The following is a 12407-nucleotide window of genomic DNA, read 5'->3' as shown; positions in this document are numbered from 1 at the left end:
GGACGGGTTTCCCAGTGTTTGACCGTGACCGCTGCTGGGCACGGAAAGCAGTGCCCGCCCCACGCCTTCCACTGCCTCTGCTGCGTCCCACAGCGATGGGGAACACAACACTGCCAGGGAGGTGCTACTCAGCGCTGTTCTGCAGTAAACCAAGAGTTAAATCTGCCGTGCTTGTCTGTCAGCCGAGCGTGCCTCAAGTAATCCAATTAGAATAATGAGAGTAGCCAGAAGTACAGCCTGGTACTGCCCCAGCATAACGCTGCACCAGGACTGACGGCGCCGTGCACCCACCTGCACACACCCCACATACTGCACGGTGATAGATGGCCTTAAGGAACAGAACGTCTTCACCAAGGCTTAATTGCTGCTTGAATGATTACTCAAACAGCTGCAGAATTCCTTGGGAGCACACAGTCAGCCTCACACAAGGCCAGAGTGCAGCCCTGTGAGACACACAGCGAGGACACCGCTGGAACAGGTTGCCCAAGGAGGCTGTGGATGCCCCATCCCTGCAGGCATTCAAGGCCAGGCTGGATGTGGCTCTGGGCAGCCTGGGCTGCTGGTTGGCGACCCTGCACATAGCAGGGGGTTGGAGCTGGATGAGCATTGTGCTCCTTTGCAATCCAGGCCATTCGAGGAAAGCACACTGGGATACGCTGATTTAAACAAGTTTTATTCCATTGTTTGATGAAAGGAAATTTACTGATATATAAAAAAAAAAAAAGGGTCAAGAAATGAAGTTTCTTTAAGTCTGCTAAGCCATTGAGGCACGTTTATAAACTCACACGGCAAATGCTATGAGAACACACCTCCACTGAACCCGGGCTGTAATGAATTTTGTATTTCAGAATTGCACAGAAAACATTTCTGTAGCCCCACACTTGCAACTAGTGTTACCAAATTACTAGCTACATGTTATACAAACACCCTATGAGAATAACCAAGAGGTACATCATTCCCCTCTTTATACACATTACCGCAGCACGCCCTGCGCCATCAATCACAAATGGCACGGCTCATTAAACAGGTTTGTAGTCCAGCTTGGACTCCAGCTTCTTGGAATCGGCCACTTTTCTAACAGCCTTCATGAAGTCTTCCTGAACTACAAAGTCATGGTCGGCACGGATGGCAAACATACCTGTGAGAAATAATTGGGCAGTAAGTTGGTGCTCCTGGAGAAGACGGTGCTCAAATGAAAGCAGAAGGGCTCTGACTTACACCCTCAGCACAAACTTTTACACGTATCTTTTATATCATATAATAAACCCTCTGGCAAGAGGAGGAAACCATCCCTTAAGAAAGGGATACACAGAGCGAGTGCCAGCAGAACGCTCCCAACTTCCTGGTTTTAATCCACTCACAGCAGCGCGTGGGAAACAGTCAGTGATTAGCATCAATCACACGAGCCCATCAAAATTGAGAGTACCTGCTTCAGTACAGACGTTCCTCAAGTCTGCTCCATTAAAGCCATCCGAAAGCTTCACGATTGCTTCATAATCTATTCACAAAACACAGATGTCAATCAGAAGTTCACATTTCTCCATGTGGACACAACTGAAATACATGTCCAGCTAATAATGGAACGCCTCTAGCTTGGAGAAGAGAAGGCTCTGGGGAGACCTCATTGTGGCCTTCCAGTACTTGAAGGGAGCGTATAAACAGGAGGGGGAACGGCTGTTTGTGAGGGTGGACAGTGATAGGACAAGGGGGAATGGTTTTAAACTGAGACAGGGGAGGTTTAGGTTGGAGATGAGGAGGAAGTTTTTCCCCCAGAGGGTGGTGACGCACTGAACAGGTTGCCCAAGGAGGCTGTGGATGCCCCATCCCTGCAGGCATTCAAGGCCAGGCTGGATGTGGCTCTGGGCAGCCTGGGCTGCTGGTTGGCGACCCTGCACATAGCAGGGGGTTGGAACTCAATGAGCATTGTGCTCCTTTGCAACCCAGGCCATTCTACGATTCTATCATTTCAGCCTACTAGGCTGATAAGTTACCTCAACTGAAATAATCAGCTATATTAACCCATCCATTAACAAATAAATTTATGTGAGCTGAAAGTTCACATTATGTAGTTAAATCCCAGAGTTACTGATTTGGACATTACGAGCATCAACAGGAAATGCAAGAAAATGTGCATCAAGGAAGCATTCAAAACATCATTTAAACAATATAAAGAGCAAAACAGAAAACTTAAATCCAAACAATGACCTCAGTCCCCTTCCTCTTATTAAAGTGCACTTACAGAGGGTATTAAGGCACCCTGGGATATGAAGCCTGATATTCTATGCATACATTTACCAAGGTTTTCAAAACGCTGCCTGCTGAGCCTCCAGTGCTGCACATTAGAAGTCATTTTTAAATCAGGTCCTTATCATACAGTTTTAATGCCATGCACACCCCATTTTGCTGATGAGATCATTCTGGACTTTGTTCCAGGAAGTCACAGCTGAGCACCACTGCCTTCCCACATCACGTTCAGAAGTTTAGCTAGTAACCCATTTACACCTCACTATGCTAAATGGCATCAAGGAATGATCCTACCCTGCTCTAGTTCTAGTCCCCTAAGATACAGAGAAACAGGCCAAAGTACATTACCCCAGGCTCATGATTTGCCTTGGAGCATCTTTCGTAACTTAGCCTAAAGCCTGATGCACATTTATGCCAATAGCACGCTAAGAAAGGCAGCCCTCATCCCTCTCACCCTCCCCCAGCTCAGCCCCGCTCCTGAGCCACCCTCTATTGAGCTGCAGCTGTTTATGCAGCCAGATGGTGAACGAGATCAGTTCCACTATCCAGATCATGCTGCCTGGCTGATGAATAGTTTGTGTCAGCAACAAGGCGGGGGCGGAGCGGGGGTGGCACAGGGCTGCGAATAAGCAGGCAAGGTCTGCAGAGCCCCGCTGAAATAAAAGGCAGCCAACATTGTTTTCAAGTCAGATCACAGTTACAGCTTTCTTGAGGAAGGCTCTGAAACTCAGCTGTGAGAATACAGGCTGGTCAGCTTAGAGCAACCCAGCCATTAGATCAACCTCCCCAGGTTGATGATAGTTCTCCCCCATGCCCTAGAGAAACCTCTACACCAGTAACCAAAGACAAGCTCAGTTTCAGGTAATAATAAGGCTTTCATTATGCCATCTCTAAACTGCAAAGTTAAGTTTCTCTGACTTTTAAAGCAGCTTATTTTCAGACCACCGCAGTAAGGTGGATTTTTTTAATTACTTTTATTTCTGGGGGCTAAGGGAAATGCTGCTTGTTTGCAAAACATGAAACTACCTGATGAGAATCATGTCAGCTTTCTCGTTTACAGCTGTGCTCTTCCCATTTTCACAAGCTGAAGTAGGATATCCAGGCAGGATATCAATAGTTATAATTACTTACCTATTTCCCCATGTTTAGTGATAGGACCTGCATGAATCTTCAGAATATCTAATCTGGCTTGTTCATTTGGCAGATCGATATCTGGAAAGAATTATAGCTTTAATAAAAGCAGCAAGGCATAATTCACACACAGCTAATATCCTCTCAGCCACTGTAACTCACGGATCTTTCTATCCAGCCTTCCAGGCCGCAGAAGTGCAGGATCCAGTGTGTCTGGTCTGTTAGTAGCCATGATCATTTTAACTCTGTGCAGAGTATCAAATCCATCCATCTGATTCAACAGCTAGAAGAAAACAGAAGTTTGTATTTAAATAAGCCAAAACCTCCTAGCTTGACCTACTGCACTTAATTCCTGCATACATACTTGCACTGAGCTAATAAAAGTGGTACAGACAAACCAGAAAGACTCCACAAGCCTTCTAAGAGAAGGCCACAGCTCCGTGCATATTCTGTAAGTAATAAAGAGGAGCTTAAGAGAGGGACTGCAAATGCTTTGTCCAGAGAAAAAGATACGGAACAAAGCAGAGCTCCAACATGAAAGACTTGGCTAAAACAATATGGCCATGAAAACAGTGCAAGTACCGAAGGACCCAATGGTTGGCTGACACATTTCAAGTGCAATGCACTAAATCCAGGACATTCAAATTAGATTTGGAGAACAGCCTCTAGAATACTAATAAACATATGAAGGCATTTCATTGTGAAGATTCAAAGTACTTGTTCTTCGATTGCAGTGACTTAATTCTTTATGTAAGGCAGATACATTCTTTTGCACTGGACAAACTGTTTGCAAACATGGGCTAATGAAGTCTCTTGCTAGCTTCAGGACTCTTAATTGTCACTAGTTTTAGGAATTCTCTTCACACAGCCAGGTTTACCAGAGCACTGAGTACAGAAACAAAGAAATAAAACTACTCCTCTCAGTTTTGAGAGCTGAACTGTAAAAGTGCTAAGATTCTATCAAGTAAGCATCTTTGGGATTAAGATATACAAGCCCTCCTTTTCAACTTGAAAGAGAAGGCCTCCCCCAGACAGACAAGAAAGATGCAGTATGCAAAGCCAAGTCACAGTAAGGAGAGAAAATACCCTTAAACAATTTCAGCAATTGAAACAGTTCTTTCAATTAATCTCTAAGTCAGAGTCACAGCTGAGTTATCAGGACATGCAGCTGCCTTTTGTAAAAGCAGTGCCTAGATCAATTCAGCTTAAGACATTTACTCAGAAAACAATCTACCAAGCCAGATCACGGTGCAGCAATTCACAGCTGTACTATTTAACAGTGACTATAGGATATGTAACCAGAGTTTGGGCACTCACCTCCATGAGAGTCCTCTGGATTTCTCTGTCAGCTGAGGTGCCTTCAGAGAAACGGCGGCCACCTGCAGCACACCAAACTCAAATCATTACTTTTTACATAACATTATGTGGAGGCAAAAGACAATTACATACCCCTCTTAATGAGAGACAGACTGAGGAAGAATTGCTTAAATGCCTCATGATTCTTGGTATAGTCAGAAAAATCTAAGCCACATGCAAATAGTTATGGTTCTAAGCTAGCTGTAATAGCTCCAGGTTAAAGGACCTCTTTGTCCTGCTACATTTCTTCTCAAAAGACAGCACACACACATTTGCTCACAAGTGAGACAGCAGCTTGATAACTGCGTTCAATGTTAAAAGAACCTCCAGCCATTGTCCAGGCCACAAGCCTTACCGATAGCATCGATCTCATCCATGAAAATGATACATGGCTGATGATCTCTGGCATAATTGAACATCTCTCTGATCAGCCGAGCACTTTCACCAATGTACTTGTCCACTATGGAACTTGACACCACCTTTACGAAGATATAAGACATGAGTGAAAACACAGTACAGCAAACAGATTAAGCACACCTACATGCATGTGTGTGAAGAAGTAAAGTTACACTACCTTTAGGAAGTTGCAGTCAAGCTGGCTAGCAACAGCTCTGGCCAAAAGTGTTTTCCCTGTACCTGGCCAGACAAGAGAGTGAGGGTGTTTAACTAGTAACTCAACAAGTTTGAGCATCACCATTAAGCCTTGCCCCACCACAGTGAGCAGGAACAAGAGGCAAGATCTGTCAGTAGCCAATTGCTCACCAGGGGGGCCATAGAGCAGGCAGCCTTTTGGAGGTATAATTCCCACACGCTGAAACAGTTCTGGGTTCGTAAGTGGCAATTCTATTACCTGTGAAGACACAAATAAATGAATTGTAGAATCACAGAATCATAGAATGGCCCGGGCTGGAAGGGACCTGAAGGGTTATCAAGCTCCAACCCCCCCCAACCACCACAGGCAGGGCCACCAACCTCCACATGTAATACCAGCCCAGGCTGCCCAGGGCCCCATCCAACCTGGCCTTCAACACCTCCAGGAATGGACGGGGCACCCACAGCCTCTCTGGGCAGCTGCTCCAGCACCTCACCACTCTCACAGTAAGGAACTTCCCCTTCACATCCAACCTCAATCTTCCCTCCTTCAACTTCACACCATTTCCCCTTGTCCTGCTGTTATCTCCCCTTTCAAAGAGTTGACTCCCCTCCTGTTTGTAGGCTCCCTTTAGGTACTGAACGGCTGCAATAAGGTCAACCCACAGCCTTCTCCTCTCCAGAATGAACAAGCCCAGCTCCCTCAGCCTGTCTTTGTAGGGGAGGTGCTGCAGCCCTCTGACCATCTTTGTGGCCCTCCTCTGGACCCTCTCCAACACCTCCCTGCCTTTCTTGTATTGGGAGCCCCAGACCTGGACAAAATCACGTCCAGGTCTGGGGAGACTGTTTCAGTTTTAAAACAGAAAAGAGGTCTCAGGAGGATAACGGAACACCTGCCAGCCTGTTTTCCAGATACCTGTATTTTTAGCTCTGTGAAGCATATTTCAGATGAGAAACCATTTGATAAGATGTGTGACTGACCTAGTTGATCAATCCACAATCCTGCCCTCATTGGTCAGACTTCAATTCTGCAATTGCTTGTTTCTCTTAATGCTTGTTGTTGACACCATGCTTTGCCACTGTCATAATAGTCAGAGCAATTCCAGCAGTGTGTAAAATTTGTTTGTTTGCTGCCAATCCTAACTATGCCCTCAGAACTCCCTTAGCCATAATGGTTTTACATCCTTCAAACTCCCTTTAAAAGACTTTCTTAATTTCAATTCAAGCTTGCATAGCAGCAGAGATGAGTTATAACCAGTCTGAGAACTGGTCGGTGGTGCTCAGAAGAACCCTTCCGTGCTGCTGTAAGGTGTGTACAGCACACAGTCTGTTAAAGTCAGCTGGCTCACAACAGCATGAGTCCTCCAACTCCCACATTCCTGGGCAGCCCTGCACAGCCTGCAATGCTGATGTCCAAACTAACAGGATTACTTCAGTATGAATGCATCAGCATCCTGGAATCACACTGCCATTCACCACAGTTACAAAGCTGAAAAACATTTAAACGCTTCAGAAGTTATCTTCTAACATAGGGAAAACGTGGTGCAAGGTAAGGAAACGTGTAAAGCACTCAGCTGATAGGATCCTCTAGCAGCCTGTCTCACAGTAGTTTAGGACAAACATTAATAAAACATTTATACACTGAAAAACTTGGCTCAGAACACATCCCACTATTTGGTAGCACTGTTCAGATTGGGATACCTCTCTCAGCTCTCTGATTTGCTCTGACAAGCCTCCAATCTCAGAATATGAAACGTCCCCTGGATCTTCATGAGACATATTATAAACCAGGGGATCCACTTCTCTTGGCAAATATCTGGAATAAAGCAAACAGGAGTAAGCATGTTTTATTGTGCAAGTGTTTATACAGTTACTGCAATAAATCCTAGAGCAAGTACAAGAATGATTTTTTTTCCTTGCTTCACCTTGAAAACAAGACAAATATTTGGGGAAAAAAAAGAAAACCAAACAGAACAAACCCCAAACGTAGCAAACTTTTAGAAAGCTTTAAAGCAAACAGAAACAAAAGCTCAAAAAGTGCTGAAAAGGCTGAGTTGCAACTGAGTAATTTTTCCCTTAGAAGACCAGGCAACTCCTTTTTCAACCAATACACGAGACTTCCCTCAAAGTACTTGTCTTAAACACTGCTTTATTGAAAACTTTTACAATATTACATAACTGATTCCTCAGACTTTTGCATTATCTCTTCACATAGGTATTTTTCCTCCCTTTACGTGAGGAGTATAACAGCCACATAGGAGAAGCTTACCTCATAATAGTCAGAGTGGTCATATCCAGAGCAACTCTTGTCCCTGGTTTCAGCTTACTTTTGTCAAGCTGGTAACAAAGAAGATACTTCTGTTAGAACCACACACCAAAACAATGTTTGGTTTTAGCCATGATGTTTATTGTGCTCAATAAAACAAGAAGAAACAAGGCTGCTACGCTACACACCACTTGTAGCTCAGCACCATTTTGGGGAATGGTGAAGCTGTGAAAAAGCAGGCCAGCTATTTCACAGGCACCCAGAAGTGAGCCAGGAGCTGCTCCAGACCAACAATCCTGTAAGCTGCCACAAACGGATGCCAGTAAAGCTAAAACAGGAAGAATTTTCTGATGTTGAAAGAGATCTTGAGCAGCAGGTCACTAACTTACTCCCACTACTTTTGAAAATAAAAACTATTCTCCAGACCATAATTCATATTCGTATGTACATCTAATTTGCTTCTAACCGCTGTCAATCTGAAAGGATTAGTAAGAGGTCTAATCCTCCCCTCTGCTCAACACAGGACAGAATCAGCTGCTTCAAAACAAGCAAGCAGCCCTTGAAGCACACAAGGAACAGCCTGTTCACTTGAGACTGAACTTGCCACCAATCTACTCAATGGCTTCCTCATTTCTGAACTGCCAGACAGGGTGCATAGATGTTCCTGGCCTATTTTCTCCAAGCCTTTGTTCATCTTTACATACAGTTATACCTCTTCTTCAAAGTCAGCCGCTCCAGTCGTTGTTTCCCTGCTATCCTTGACACCTCAGATGCCCTACCCATCTGCCTCTGAAGATTTTGTCTGCCTGTTCCACTTGTAAGAGTTTTAAATAAAGCCTGATATCAGCAGCCCTATCCCAGCACTCTGTAGTATCCCCTGCTAACTTTCACTGGGCTTAAAACTGCTCCCGTGCATTTCTCACCTCGTTTTTGGGTAATCTCATCCAAGACAGCAGTCTCATTTCCCTCCCACCACAGGCATGAACAAGAATGATGGAAATCACCTTCTTGCTGTTTTCATTCCTTTGTTTTTAAAGAGGTACTCAATCTATGTTTGAGGAATATAAACCTATTCATTCTGAGCTTTACCAACATGGCATCCGAACAATGGGGATTTCTACAGCTGTTTGCAAGCTTCCCAGCTCCCCTGCTGGGAGATTTAGATCTCATGCCCACGTGGGTTACTCAGCCTCTGGTAGCTTTAGGATCAAGCTGTCACTCCTCCCTGATTGGAGTCACTGATAAGACCTCTCTTCAGCTGCCTAACCATAGGAAATAAGCAGGAGCTTGAAATCATACCAGATTCCATACTACCCAATAGATTTAAGTTATTCTGCAGTGCGAAGATGAAAAGAAACCACTCGACTTTGATTTCCTTCTAAAGCACACTTCAGATAGGGGAGTCATATTGTTTTAGTTTACATCCTATGGCTCTCCTTCCTCAGCAGCACAGCACAGTCGCAAGGGCCTGGATCAAAAGCTATTCCTTCAGGCTGGAAAACTCCCTGAAAAGTCTTCAAAATGCCAAAATATCAAGGCACGTACCACTGATTTTTTTGGTCTCCTATTAAATCAAGGATCTTTTAAGACCAAAGAGTGCTTTTTGCACAAGAATAAACTCCAAAGTACACGCTGCAAGGTCAGACTCATCCAACCACAACCTATTCCTGAGCATTTCTCTCTGCTGCAACACAGAACCTCAAGACTAACACATCAGACCTACCACGTGCCTCAGTGGAATTAAGTAGACTTGTCTCAGAAGAATATTTTGTTCATTCCAGTGATAGGCTGCCCAGTCTGTCACTTCTTGGTTGCCTCAACTCCTCCTACAGCCCATTACATATGAATCATCAGAGTTGGTTAAATCATGCATTCAGGTTCTATTACGAGGCTTGAGTTCATGAGAAGGAACAAAACATTTTTCTGAGACATAAGTATCCTTAACTCAGAGAAAATCAGAGCACTGCAAAACATCTGCAAACATTTTCTTTCAGCAGGACGAGTTGTAGGATCAGTTTTCCTTCCAAAAGGTTATTTCCATTATACAAGGGAACGTGCTACAACCATAAGGTGTTAAAGTGCAGCTGCAGTTCCTTTTCCCTACAGCACATGAACCAGCTCAAGATGAATGGAGAGGTCACAGCTACTAAGAAGTACTTGCACTTATATATGCATTACAACAGTTAAGTAAAATGCTGCTGCCTTCTCAGGATAGGTGATCCTTTCTCAGTGCCATAATTCCATCCAGAAGATACCTTACAGTCTCGCATTTTTCATTCACGAGCTTCTTTGCTCCCATGAATGAAACTCAGGGATGAGCCTGACAAAATGGGACTGAAGATTCACTCTCACTCCCCAGAATGACTCTGTGTTGCCCAACACTTTCACTAACTTCTGTGGTTCCTCAGCAATACCAGGCTTTTATAAGTAATTCCTGATCTGCAGAGTCTTAATTACTGCAAATGGGTGGCATTCATTGTTCAATTCACCAACTAGCAGCTCTGCAACACATTACTTACACTTTTGTACAAAAACAGATAGTAAAAAGCACCTCTAAGCTGGTTCTGGCTGTATCAGAGGATGGGTTGTTTTGTAAGCAAGGTTCCACAGTAGTATGTCAGCTTTTATGCTGTATCTAAGAAGTGCTGTTGTCCTGAAAACTACAAGCACCAAGATGCTTTAAGTTGTTAAAGACAAAACTCTCTCAGAAAGTGTTCAGGGGTGTAAAGTGAACAGGGGGTGCTGCCTACTGTAATTATTTATTGAAATGGAGTGCAAAAAGTATAAGAAAAACATATAAATATATAGTTATAGAGCACTAGATCAAAAGCCCAGCACAGGACTATTACTGTCATATGCTGTGTTCACAGCATAGCAAGGGAGATTCTTCACAGCTTGAAGGTGTGATATTTATTTTCAGAGTTTAAGAACCAGCAGAAATACTGAGCTTCAAATAAGTGAAAAGGATAAATACACGTAAAGCTCCAGCAGCATTTAGGATTACTTTATCTTTACTAAGAAGATATGCTATTCCCAGATAGGAAGGCAGAGAGCAAGCAGAAGCCTGTATAAAATAGCCACGTACAGCTTAAAGAAGAAAATGCTTAATGCCATTCAGAACTCAGCCAATGAAAAGCCATGTTAATATTCAAGACCAAAGCAACCTCTTTCTGAATATTCACATAAATCAGCTACCTGACGGCGACAGCCAACCACGTATCTTGGTCCATTTGTAGCCTTCACGATGACTAGAGAAAAAAAGATCACAGAAAAAAATAAGTTAACTTGATTCACAGCTCCAAATTACACCTCTGAACTATTCAGGATATCCTGTTTTCCTGCCAACACTCAGGTCACTGATGCTCTGATTCTTTACAATTGAGTACCTCTAGATAAACTTCAACTGCAAAAGCTTATTTACAGAACTTCAGAACAGGTTGGTGTACTCACATTTCTCTTCTGTTAGCTGTTTAAGCACCTCGCCGACGATCTGCAAAGGAATAAATGCAGTATTAGCCTACAGATTAACTAACCCTTGCCAAACAGTATTTAAAGTATGTTTCAACACATAGAAGATGTCTTTGAAATTCTTTCTCCTGCTTCAAGTTTCACACTAGTGCTTTAATTTCTATTAACAATTTCTATTAGCCAGGACAAACAAAGAAAACCTTTCTAACTGATACGCATGGTATGACAGTTCCTCGTGGTAAGGTCCTCCTTTCTGTTTGCTGTACATTTCCACTTACTTTTTCCTTTGTAATTAAATGAACTTAACAACTGCTAGGCAAGTTGCTCCAGCTACTTCTAGGCAAGCTCACCATCCACAGCCATAGGCTGTTATAACTTTGCCTCTTACATACCTGCCCAACGCTCTGCAAGGCCTTGAGATCATTTTCTGACTTCTCATATTGCTTGGTGAGCTCCTTCAGCTGCTCCCTTACTGGACAAAGAAAGAGAGAAACACAGGTTTTGATAACTTCCAGCCCTGCAGGAAATGGGGATCAGCAGAAAAACAGCAGGTAGAAGCTGTGCATGCCTGGCGAGCCACCCTTCTGCTCAGCAACGACTGGGTCTCAACACAGGGGTTTGTGACCAGAGCCACAGAAAGAGGCTGGGTTGGAAGAAACCTTAAATATCACCTAGTTCTGAGGCAGGGACACCTCCCCCAGCTCAGGCTGCCCAGGGCCCCATAATCAGCCTTGGGCACCTCCAGGGATGGGGCACCCACAGCTCTGGGCAGCGCCTCATTGTCCTCAGAGGAAATATTTCCCACCTAACATCTGACCTAACCCCCCCTATTTTAGTTTAAAGCCCTTTCCCCTTTTCCTGTCGCTATCAGACCGCGTAAAAAGGTGCTCTCCCTGTTTACGAGCCCCCTTCAGGCACTGACGGCCGCAGCGAGGTCTCCCTACAGCCTTCTCTCCTCCAGGCTTTCCCCCTCAGCCCCTCTACGTAAGCGCAGGCCCATCCCGCGGCCCTCAGGACCAGCCCCGCCCGCCCCCTTCAGCGCGGCCGCCGTCCGGCGGGCCGGGCCGGGCCCATGACGAAGCGCGGGCAGCGTCACGGCGCGGCGGCCCCGGGGCTCCCCTCAGAGCCCTCAAACACCGAACGGCCTTCCCGCCGGGGCCGTCACTCACGCTCCTTGAGGCGCCCGTCGATCTCCTTGTGCTCCAGCAGCTTCTTGCGATAGTCCTGCAGCGCCTTGTCTCTCGGGTCCGCCATGATGAGCAGCCGCCGCTCATAGGGAATGCCGGGAAGGGCCATGGCCGCCGGGGGGCCGCCCCGCGCCGCCGCCCCGCCCCGCCCCGCGCGCGGCCCC

The 12407-nt window shown here is 45.1% G+C and overlaps 1 protein-coding gene across 1 annotated transcript; it reads right to left on the bottom strand.

The window, feature by feature from the left end:
* Positions 1-655: 655 nt before the first annotated feature.
* PSMC6 (proteasome 26S subunit, ATPase 6) lies at positions 656-12334 on the bottom strand. Its single transcript, NM_001006494.2, has 14 exons — positions 12226-12334; positions 11449-11528; positions 11039-11078; positions 10784-10836; positions 7592-7659; positions 7024-7138; positions 5494-5581; positions 5306-5367; positions 5087-5210; positions 4693-4754; positions 3538-3658; positions 3376-3456; positions 1427-1498; positions 656-1138 (listed from the first exon to the last, which is right to left on the bottom strand). Exons 1-14 carry the CDS (start codon positions 12308-12310, stop codon positions 1020-1022), a joined length of 1170 nt encoding a protein of 389 aa, NP_001006494.1. The 5' UTR covers positions 12311-12334; the 3' UTR covers positions 656-1019.
* Between the last annotated feature and the right edge of the window lie 73 nt (positions 12335-12407).

This window comes from Gallus gallus, chromosome 5, assembly GCF_016699485.2.
Source record: "Gallus gallus isolate bGalGal1 chromosome 5, bGalGal1.mat.broiler.GRCg7b, whole genome shotgun sequence".
Taxonomy (NCBI): domain Eukaryota; kingdom Metazoa; phylum Chordata; class Aves; order Galliformes; family Phasianidae; genus Gallus; species Gallus gallus.
This window is presented reverse-complemented; position numbering and strand designations above follow the sequence as displayed.